The 12,052-nt window shown below is 36.9% G+C and overlaps 1 protein-coding gene across 5 annotated transcripts in view; it reads left to right on the top strand.

Annotated features, from left to right (window-relative positions):
* SFSWAP (splicing factor SWAP) overlaps window positions 1-12,052 on the top strand; it is a 94,536-nt gene that overhangs the window by 25,707 nt on the left and 56,777 nt on the right. For all 5 annotated transcript variants that reach the window (XM_073312294.1, XM_073312291.1, XM_073312293.1 and 2 more), the window contains exons 8-10: window positions 2,367-2,604; window positions 3,331-3,462; window positions 3,837-3,930. In XM_073312294.1, the coding sequence (XP_073168395.1) occupies window positions 2,367-2,604; window positions 3,331-3,462; window positions 3,837-3,930 (464 nt within the window). The remainder of the gene's footprint in view (window positions 1-2,366; window positions 2,605-3,330; window positions 3,463-3,836; window positions 3,931-12,052) is intronic.

The following is a 12,052-nucleotide window of genomic DNA, read 5'->3' as shown; positions in this document are numbered from 1 at the left end:
TTTTCAAATCTGTATCAAGTTCTAAAAATTTATGCACAATCCTATTTGTATTTTGAAAAGTTCTTACTGAAGTTGCATTTGAAATTGTTGCATGGATTTTTTTTTCTGTTCCAGTCTTGTTTAAATTATACAAACACTGCTGCATAATAATTGATAGAATGCATGTTTAAAGTCAGATAAAGATTAAACTAAAATTTTGAACTTTGGGAATGTGAAATCATTGCACTGAATTTCCTTGGTTTCTAAATCTGTTGAGCAATGTAACCAGCCTTTGATAAATCACTAGCTAAAAGGTGTATTGTTCTTACTATGTTGCGCATATCATAAGTAAAGTTTGGGGTAAACGATAGGGGAAGGATTGTAGAATTCCAAAAACTAGACATTGCAATTTTCTGTGCTAAAATCAAGAACCTCACGGAATGACAGGAACCTCTGAATTAAAACCCTGTTGAGCTAGATGGAGGTAGTTCATTTTCTCCTGCATTTTTGGAATACCACTTTATAGAAGAACCAGGGCAGTTCTCCTTCACAGGCAAGGGGCAGTGTTTGAGGAGCCTGATACGCTCTGTGCATGGAAGTGAAATCAACTGTGTGGGGGTTTCCTGTTGTCAAAAATGGGAATTGCAGGAGGCCTGCTGAATTGAAGGTTCCTCATTCTGATCCCATGTGCATTTACCTGTAGGCATCTCACTCAACTTCAAGCCCTGGTTCTCTCTTCTGTTACTTAGAAGATAACCTCTTTGATCTGAGATACAAGTCTAGCTCATCTATTACCATTCCTATGCTGTTTCATTATGGAGCTTGCATCTTGAGTTGCCATGTTTACCCCTGCAGTTCTCTTTTGAGAATATTTGGCTTCCACTGGATGTCATTTCTTTCCCAATACCCGTTTGTTTATTCCTTGGTACAAGACAGAATGCAAGGGACAGGTGTAGTAATTCCACTGTTAGATTTTAAATATGGGTGAAATACAGGGCTCATGAAAGTGAAGGATTTAAAGACCTGGCTTTACAAGTATGGGCCATTCAGGCTTTCTACACAGGTCTATCAATGCATGTCAAGCTTAGTGTACAGTGTCACTGCTTTTTGAGTCCTGAGCCTTTCGAGACCTGCCCTTCACCCAAGCCGTCATGCAGTTTGCTATGGATAGAGACTTGAGATAAGCTTAAACCCTCTCTCCAGGTGTAAACATCTCTGAACTTTTTGGAGTTTGTCCTCTCTGCTGTAGAGAAAAATCCACTGGCAATCGGATGAGACCAACTTATTTTCACAACTGAAAATTATGCTGCTCATAACTGAACACCAGTGGCATGTTCAGCTGGTGTTTCATAAATGAGGGATTCGTACATCTATAATTAATAGAATAACACATTAACAGCTGTGAATTTTGTATTTTTTGTCTCTTGAGGGTAAAATCTTAATTTTGTTGAGCTAGTAGCGCCTATGAATTATGCAGGCTTTTGCAGCCCATGACAGTGAGGCTCTCAGCTACTGCTGAAGTGTTCTAAATAGACATGCCTCTGTAAGGCATGTTCCAGCTACAACCAAAAACCCTTGCAAACTTTAATGTTTCAGGTTTTGTGCATGAATGTATAGTTTTAAAGCTAATTAATTGGGCTAATTGTTTCTTATTCTACATGACTGGATACAGATTAAATTGTAACTTTAAGTCCGAACGTTTGTACTGCAACTATATCTTTAATATTAAAAAGGGGAAAATTGCTTAACCAGGCAACCTGGATTTTTGGCAATTTATGTAAACTGACATTTTACTTGTCCTGGGTAACCTGGAAAGATTCATTAATCTTTTTTCTAAAAGTATTTAGAATTAAGTAAACCTTTGCTAGAACTTTTCTGTATTTAAAATTAATTTTACTCTCATAGTACCTCTCAGATTAATGTTCTAATTATCTTTCCTCAAATTAAAGAAGCTGATTTTGAGTATAAAATACAAATTATTTTTCCTAATATTTACAGTGTACACATGGTTTTAATTTAGCTAATACCTTAAGTATTAACTTCCATGAAGAAAAATTACATGTTAGCATTCTTTTCATGTGCCTTTAGTGGTTCACTTCACTGCTCATGCCTATTTGGTTTCTATTTGGCCTTGGATGTGCTCCGATACCACCTTCAATATGTCTGCCTCATTTAACCTAGCTGTGTTGATGTGAACCATATCTATTTTCTGGTGTAAGAAAAGGAATAAAACATTACTTGATTTGAAATGTGAATCAGTGACATTCTAGTTACGGTAGCAGTGCAGAAAATGTATTTTTTTTTACCATGTGTTTTTTCTTCAGACTTCCTGAACTGTTGATCTTAAAACAAATGTTTGAGGGTTTTTTTTTTTAATTTATTTATAGCAACAGTGGCAGCCATGTATTACAGTTACTATATGCTACCCGATGGAACCTATTGCCTGGCACCTCCACCACCAGGAATAGATGTTGCCACCTATTACAGTGCACTGCCTGCAGGGATGACTGTGTCAAGCACCACAGGAGTAACATCAATGCCTCCACCTCCTGGTACTACGCCTCCACCTCCCCCAGATACAACTGATTCCAATAGTGGGTTGACATCTACTACACCTGCTGCAAGGTACCATACTTCCATGTTACATGTATATTTCCTATATTCGGCGTAAAAAAATATTTTTTTTTAAGCAATGAAGGTTTAATTTTAGTTTCACCAATGTAATGGAATGCCTCTTATTGACAGTATGTAGGGGCGATGGTTAGTTTATAGTTTGGACTCAGATGTGGTCAGGGACACACTACAAATGCATTATAAATTCCTAGAAATATAATTATTACCACACATAAATTCCATTTAAAATATTAAATGTGTTCTTTTCCTGCATAAAATTGATCCATATCTGAGGCATGTTTAATTTAGCTGTGTGACATTAAAAGCATATGAAGTGAGATTGCTTGTGATTAGTTTAGACACTTGTAACAACTGTTTTTGTTTAAAGTAGCTTGGATTATGTGCACCACTACTGTATAAACCAATGTAAAATGTTTTGTAACACTTTTATTAATCACTGTATTTGTGATTGTTTCCAGAGTTTCCTCAGATAACATGGTGCAGAATATCTCATTTTTATGAGACTTGGTGAACCAAAATGATCCATTGAATGTATGGTTTTTCGTAATTTATGGTTTATTGTAATTAATTTTTTGCTTGAAAGCAAATATTTAATCTGTAGAAGTACAGGGCAGCCCAAAGAGTGGACTTCTGTATAAAATTTTTGGTAAAACAATAATTAAATAGAAATGTGTTCATATCGCCTATATATAAATAATGGACTTCTGATGTTTGCAGCACTATTGCGCCAGTGGTTGCCATTATCCCCCCACCTCCAGATATCCAGCCTGTTATTGACAAGCTGGCTGAATATGTTGCTAGGAATGGAATTAAGTTTGAAACCAGTGTTCGTGCCAAGAATGATCTGAGGTGAGAAAGTCTTCTCTTAACTTTCATTTTATATTCTTTAAAAAAAAAAAAAAAAAATTAGCTTGACTGTTTGTTTTATTGGCAATGCATGCATTTCTGAATAAAAGTGTTTTAAGGAAGGTATTTGGTAATTTTTTATGTTAAAATTCAAGGGACTACTTAAAGTTAACGCTAAAACATTAATACTAAAACTCGCAATCCAGAAGCTGTGCTTCTGAATGTATATATCCCCTGGGAATTTAGGCATAAGCTATTATATTTCAGAATACCAAATATTGTTCCTGTGCCTGAGGTAGTGAGATGGTAAATGATTGTTGACATTTGTTGTGTTCATGTGTATATTTCACAAATTACTTTTCCTACTCTCTTAACAGGTTTGAGTTCCTGCAACCATGGCACCAATATAATCCCTACTATGAATTTAAGAAACAATTCTTCCTTCAAAAAGAGAACAGTGACAACTCTCAGGTATGTTTATGCTAGGACAGGTGGTGGGGAAGGTAGATCATTTTGTTCTCTTTTGTATTCTACATTCAGAGAGGAATATGTAAAACTGATTCCTGTAGAGAGCGTTTGTGCTGGGGAGGGACTTGGATGCCTTTTATTTCATGTAGCATAAATTCAGAAAGTGTCATCAGATTTGTACCTTTACTCTAGTATATCATAAACAAACAATGTTTGTGGTGACAATGTGAAAAGTTAAACATTCTGAGAACCTTTTGAGCTCCACATATGGGAGTCTAACAAGAACATAAGAACGGCCCCACTGGGTCAGACCAAGGGTCCATCTAGCCCAGTATCCTGTCTTCTGACAGTGGCCAGTGCCAGGAGCTCCAGTTACCAATCCACGAGACCACCTTCCCTCTTATCCTGTGACAGCTTACTTTGCGTAAGACCCTTTGGTGAGGGACCTTGTCAAAAGGCTTTCTGAAAATCTAAGTACACTATATTCACTGGATCCCTTTGGTCCACTTGCTTGTTGACCCCCCTCAAAGAATTCTAGTAGATTGGTGAGGCATGATTTCCCTTTGCTAAAACCATGTTGACTCTTCCTCAACAAATTATGTTCATCTATATGTCTGACAATATTGTTCTTTATTATAGTTTCAACCAGTTTGCCCAATACTGAAGTCAGGCTTACCAGCCTGTAATTGCCGGGATCACCTCTGGAGCCCTTTTTAAAAATCGGAGTCACACTAGCTATCCTCCAGTCATTTGGTACAGAAGCTAATTTAAATGATAGGTTACAGACTACAGTTAGCAGTTCTGCAATTTCACATTTGAGTTCCTTCAGAACTCTTGGGTGAATACCATCTGGTCCTGGTGACTTATTGTTGTTTAATTTATCAATTTGTTCCAAAATCTCCTCTGATGATACCTCAATCTGGGACAGTTCCTCAGATCTGTCACCTAAAAAGAATGGCTCAGGTTTGGGAATGTCCCTCACGTCCTCAGCTGTGAAGTCCGATGCAAAGAATTCATTTAGTTTCTCCGCAATGGCCTTATCGTCCTTGAGTGCTTCTTTAGCACCTCGATCGTCCAGTGGCCCCACTGGTTGTTTAGCAGGCTTCCTGCTTCTGATGTACTTCAAAAAAAAAAAAAAATTTGCTATTACTTTTTGAGTCTTTGGTTAACTGTTCCTCAAATTCTTTTTTGGCCTTCCTAATTGTATTTTTACACTTCATTTGCCAGTGTTTATGCTCCTTTCTATTTTCCTCACAAATTACGCAGCTGCTATGTGGAGATCCAAAACCCAGAGTGGCGCTCTGCTCCCATGAGGCTTAGGAGCATGGCAGTAGCAGTTACCACCTCCTGCATGTCTCAGCCTGCTGTCCTTAAGGCAGCTCTTTGTTTTTCTGATCCACTGCCTTTCAGAGAAACTTTAACTGAGAAGGTCAGTGTAATCCGGCAGCTGTCCTGACTGTTCTGAATTGAGAAGACGCACTTCTTTCTGCGTCCCACTGAATTTCTGCTTTTGGAGAAAACGCAGAACCCACATGATTGAAGATAGAGAAGCAAAGTGGCAGAAGGCAAGAAAATTACAGTTTTTGTGGATTTATGAAGCTTTTTGGCTAAGTAGCAAATTGCCACCATAACCAGGTTCAGTATTCTCACAGGCTGTGGATATAATAGGACAGAGCAGCATGTTGAAAGTGCTTCCAAAAAGGACTTTTAAATTGCTCTTACCGAACTACCCAGTGAAAAACAACTTTGCCTGTCAGGCTCTTAGTAAGCTGTCCGTAGAGCAATGGCAGCAGCAGGAGGACCCTTCTTAGAAGCAGTGATGACATCCATATAAATGAATTACAGATCAGTAATTAAACCCAAACCCTTTCTTTAGAGCATCTGGCCGAGCAGTTTGGTCTCATGGCTCTCAACAGATGCCTGGTTTTTCCTCTCATTAGCCATCTACAACTGCTATAGAATCTTTCAGAACTTTGTCTTCAGATATCTTCTAACCAGAAGCTTCTCTTAAAGTGACAGTAACTTTGTACATAACTCGGTGAAGCACATGTAAGGATTAAATATATGCATTTCTATTTTAAACTATTTTAGAGAGTTTACAGTGCAAATTCAAGGGTATGTGAGCTGTGGCTGTATTGCAGCTAAGGACTGTTCTTACTAACAGACTTTCCATTACACAGTGTAGGCTGCTCTTAAATTAGTAGACTTTGTTGGAATGAATGTGCTGCACAGTAGTTCTGGTTTAAACAATTAACTTTGGCATATAATTAGTTCATTAGTACATAAAACCATTCACAGTTTGAAGATCTGCCGCTAATGGTGAGTAATGGGCAGTGTTGCTCTTTACTAGCAATTTCCTCCCTTTCATGGATATAGATCAAATTCTTAATATAGTTCTAACTTAGTCCAGTTTAATTTATTAGCTAGCTCAGGGATTGGCAACCTTTGGCACGCAGCACGCCAGGGAAAGTAGCTGGCTGGCCGGGCCGGTTTGTTTACCTGCAGCATCCCACAGGTTCGGCCGATTGCGGCTCCCACTGGCCACGGTTCGCCATCCTAGGCCACTGGGGTCTGTGGGAAGGGCAGCCAGCACATCCCTCAGCCCACACCACTTCCCGCAGCCCCCATTGGCCTGGAGTAGTGAACCATAGTCAGTGGGAGCTGCAATCGGCTGAACCTGCGGACACGGCAGGTAAACAAACCGGCCTGGCCCGCTGGTGGCTTTTCCTGGTGGGTCGCATGCCAAAGGTTGCTGATCCCTGAGTTATTGTGTGCTAGTATTTATAAGGCATAATTTCTGTACTCCAGAAAATTTGTGAAATTGAAACAATTTTCTAGGAAATTGTATCAGTTGTTATACTTAGTAAGATTTTATTTTGTGTAGTATTTTCACTTCTACTGGATTTCAGTAATGAAGTGCTTTTGAAAACAATTTATTTGTAAATTATTCATAGACTATTAAAACTACAAGATTTCAATAGAAACTAATAATTTTTATGTAAGTTTCTTTTTTTTAATATCCAGCTATTCTTCAGTGGGCTTACATTCTATATTAGTTGCCTAGATTAATAAGCATTAATTAAAAAAAATTTTGAGGAAATGATGTGTCAAAGAAAAATGATATTAAGGATTCCCATTTAAAGTTGAAGTATTGTAACTTTCAGACCTGGTGATGAGTATAGCGAAGAAGCCAACAGAACATGATTAAATAAGTTCCTTGAGATTTTGTGTAACTATGCGAACTTTTCCCTGTGTAGTTGTACAGATAATTCCCTTACTTTTCTAAAAGATGAAAGCTATTTGTGCTTTTAGTAATACGGATAACAGTGTTTTCTTTGCATAGTTTATTGATATAACCAAATATAAAGCCTTTGATACCTGCTTCTGCATCATTTTAAATCAGCTTTTACCATTGACTTCAGTAGGTACAGGATCAAGTCCTCAATGCTATTTTGTTATATTTTATCACTCTAAACTGTTAGATTAGTTCATGCTTGGCCAATGAATGGCTGCAGAGGGAGGGAGGGATGAAAACCTCTGATGACTGAGATATAAAATATGGAATGGGTCCCTCCTTAACATCTAAAATCTTTAAACAAGAAGTATATTCAGAATAATCTATTAGGGAAGGGTTATTGAAATAGTTTGTTTTTGCTTATGTAATTTTCAGATCCTTAAGTCTTTCAGCTCTTTTTTTTTTATGGAGAATACTCCAAATAGCCTTCATTTAATATATATTTCTTACCTTGGCATTTTCCCATACCCGAATAATTGAATCTTATGACTTATGCTTCTAATAGTATCATCCCTGTTGCGGATTTCAAAGCATCTAGGGAGTTTCGTTCTCACAGTTTAGTTCACAAATACCAATGGCAGCTCAAAATATCCATAGTAAGAAAGAGGATTCCTGTTTCTCTCTCCTTATTGAAGTCTGTAGCTGATTATTTCACATGCATCGTTAGCTTAAAGTGTTGCACACAGCCAAAACAATTGTGCTCTAATGTGGAAAGCTCTTAAATAATTAAGCCCCAATCTGTGTTTTTAATTTCCATTTATGAGTTACTTTTTACCCTGAGTTGGTTTCTTAATAACCCTGTGTTCACTTTCTGATTGAGGGGAAGGGCTGGGTGATCTTTGAGACTCAGACAGGAGGCTGTCAGACGGGAGGCCTGACAACAAGCAAAGTCCCAGCTTATGTGCTGTGACCCTACACAGATGTCTCCTCCCTGAATCAAGCAAGAAGCCACTCAGGTGGTATCCCTTATCTCCCCTCCTACCTGCCTTTTCTCTTTTTTGCATCCCAGTAACTTTTGTGGGAGTTATGGCAAAAAGTAATGAACAAAGGAGGTTTCAAGCCAGTGATGGGATGAAGAAGAGGTGCTTCTGATGCTGCCATTGCTATTATGGAAGAGGGTCCAGGAGTGCATGAAAACCAGCCCTCTTCTTGAGAGATGGTTTGTGAATACTTCCAGTCTGCCCTCAATTATTGCTAAAAGCAAGGAGTTCACTCCTTAACCCACTTCTGGTTAGTAACAACCTCACCTCTCTCCTTCTCCCTTCAGGGGGCTTCAGAGCAAGAAGTGGTAATGATGTGGTGCTGCTGCTGATAGGGAAATAAATTGTTTTCCCTATAGCAGCAGGAGCAGCTTGGAGTAGTTTAAAGTCACTAATTAGCTCCACCCTGCTCTTTGTCAAAGAATGACAAATTAAGAATTACTAAACAGGATATTGTATGTTAGAAGTGGCATGATCTTTCATTCTGATCACTGTAAATAGTCTTCATTGATTCTGCTGAAGGCCCCCCAAGGAGCTTGAGACCAAGAATAATACAAATTGGAGGGAGGGCAGCTTTGGGCATTAATTTTGAAACTGTACCTCCTTAAAGAAATAGCTGAAGTAATGCTACTGGCAAAACAAATTAATGGAAAACCATTATTCTTTTACATCATCCCATATTACTTAGGCATTGCAGGCAATTTGTATGTGTAATTTGTGGCTTTACATGTGTAATTTAATATCTGATATATTCAGAATTGATCAGGAACAACAGAATGATTTAAGAATTGTGACAGCCTTGCCTCTATTTTCACTCATATTTTTTCATACATTTTAATGCATTGTTTTTGGTTATTAAGTTATTTAGATTTACTTTAAATTCAAAAGAAGCAAAAGAGACATTAGATCTGGTTATTACCACCAGGGTTACTGATATATAGTGCAGCTAATCAAACTACTCTTGAAATGGCTGGAAGATTTCGAGCTCCATCATATTACAGCCGTTTTGGGCGGAGGAGTTAATATAAAATGCAGTCTATTGGACAGCATGAAGGGTTATATGTATAACAAATAAGTTATATGTTGGGTATCATCTATGCAAAATTGTTGGTGAATTGACTTATATAGTTATTCTAATTTACATATTTATTGAAGAGTGAAGGAATGGGTTTTAGGTAATACCTTACAATTAAGACACGGAAATCTAGTTTTTGTTCTGTTAAATCAGCGAAGAGCTTATATTTTATAGCAGTTGTACTTGATAAAATGTTTAAAAAAAATAGATAAAATGTTCGAGTGCAGTTTCTCTAGTTGAGGGAAAATCTTACACAGCGTGCATCCATTGTTTCAAAGAAATACTTAGAGAAAACACGTTTTTTCCACTTTAATTGATTTTTGTATTGAAAAGTTCAACTCTCTCAAAAATGTTTGTTTCCTTTTTCCAAAAGGTTAGGTGGATTTTCATATATAATTTGTCCTGTATCCTTGTATTATATAGTAAAGCACACTGTCTAAGTGAAAGGGTCAAGAAAGGGGCAATGTACATGAACAGAATAAGTCTGCTTCAACAAGAGACTTAATATGAAACGTTTTTGACCACCTTGCATAGTTAATGAGTCACATTAATTTGCTATCTTTGAATATCTGTATTTAAAGGAAACGGGTTATAAAGCCCTTGCCTGTCATTCTAAGAAACTAAATACATGTGGGGGTTATGAGACATTTGGGGTTATGTGTATTTGGGTTTTTTCTTCCATTTCTCTAGTGTTCCTGGGTAGCTTCTCTGGAACTGGTGAAGAAAAATATGTTGACCTGATTTTTCACTCTAGTTATTGCAGTGGGACAACAAGAGAATGCTAAATACTTGCTATTAATTTCATTCAAGGTGTGGGCAAAAGTAAATTACAAAGTTTATGTTGCTATTCAAACTGATACATTATGAAGACTTGACCTGCCTGTTTAGCATTGTGAGGCTTAACAAATTTTTTAAGTAGTTTAGATATCGTTTGAGAAATATATTTTTATTTACAAGTCAGAATATCAATAGTCATGACAGAACAAAATTTATATTAATTTCAAAGTTTATTCAGGTATCTTGGACAATGCTACAACTGTGTATTATCAGACTTTTAAATCAATGAATATAAAATTATTGGGTTTTCTTTGCTAATGTTTACCTTACAGTTGTTTTCTAGTTTAAACTTAAAACCAAACGTGGGAACCTGAAATGGGAAAACATTAAAGGTGTTTGATTTTAAATAAGTTACATGAACTTATACTGTGTTGCTTTTTCAGTTCTCACACTCTCACAGGATTAGTATTAGAGTGAAAAATATTGACTGAGTTTTACTATTTAAAAATAAAATGGTACAAATAACTTCTTTCTTGGTCAACTTGACCAGTTTTTAGGTTTGGCTTTATAGTCCTCTAGAACAGGAATAACCAAGGATTGGCCTAAGCACCAAATGTAACACAGTTCTACAATGTGGACTGTAGGCTCCCTTATCTTAAATCCGTCAACTTGGCATGTACTGTCTGTAATGCCAACTCAGTCTCAGGATGGTGCATCTGATTCCAGTCATTGTCAGTGGTTAAGCAAACTGAATAGCTGTTAGGTCCACAAAATTCACTAGGGACAAGTAATTGGCAACAAGATAGATAATGGAAGTTCCCCCTCCATGAGTGTTTTTTTGGGATTTTTATGCATAAATAAGCAAAGAATGAATCCAAGCCTTTTCCCCCCTATATTAAGTTATGCAGCTGTTTTAATGCAGTAACAGCCTCTAGATTCCATCAGAGTTAGAGATAAAGGGATTGATCTAGTTCATTGGAAGGTGGAAACCAAGCATCTGCTTGTCAAGTCTTCCAGATCACTCCAGTATGATGAGAGGAACCAAAGCTTGGAAACTTTCCCCAGTGCCTGTTAGCATTAACATTTAAAATGACCTTTGTTCTCAGGTTTCCTGAAGACCATGTGTATTTAAATTTCTTCATTCACCAATCAGTTCTATCTCAAATCAGTTGTCTTCCCTGAATAATTAATTCTACCCTTCTCTACTTCATGGGAAGGCATTCTTAACAAATAATCTAAGGTCATATCTCTGGCTGTGTTTTTCTTTATTCTTGCAACAGGTATAAAGTTATTTACACCTGATTTATCTCATGGAGCTGCATGCCATAAACCAACGTAAATTCTAATAATGTCACTAACGGTATCAGATAAAAGAGAAACTGAATTTGCAGATCTTTCATTTCTGAAATGTCAATATAAAATCAAATGATTTTTATCCTTCAGCTTTCTTTATATTTAGAAAATACGAAAAATTATATTTATTTTATGTCATCATAAAAATGTTAACACTGCTATTTTATGGCACTGTCAAATGTTTACCTTCAGCTTTCATTTTATAATATTGTAAACAGTAACTTGAATAAAATATTTCCATAATTTTCTGGAAAACTCACTTTTACTTGGAGAGAAAATCTGATAACTAATAAAGGTAAATAAACTGAAACTGCATGAAAAATAAGTGGAATAGAACAGGCATCAACCTGTTTAAGTTTTTGTACATATCAGGAACCGGGTCTGCTACTGCATATCTATTGACAAATTGCTATAATTTGTTTACATTTAAGACAGCTGGTGAGGATAATTTCAGTTAAATTCAGTTTTGTTGAAATGTGCTGTTTCATCAAAGCTGAGAGGTATTAGTTGTGGTGATTTTCATTGGGAAGCTTTTTTGGTTCAGAGCTCTCTGGTGAATTCTAGAGAGTGAGAGACTCAAATCAAAAAGCTCATGTTCTTCTGAATATTGTCCCTATGGGTGCTCTACTTCAGTGGTGCATGCAT

Source organism: Lepidochelys kempii, chromosome 15 (genome assembly GCF_965140285.1).
Source record: "Lepidochelys kempii isolate rLepKem1 chromosome 15, rLepKem1.hap1, whole genome shotgun sequence".
Classification (NCBI taxonomy): domain Eukaryota; kingdom Metazoa; phylum Chordata; order Testudines; family Cheloniidae; genus Lepidochelys; species Lepidochelys kempii.
Note: the sequence above shows the minus strand (reverse complement) of the source record. Positions and strands in the feature narration are given on the sequence as shown.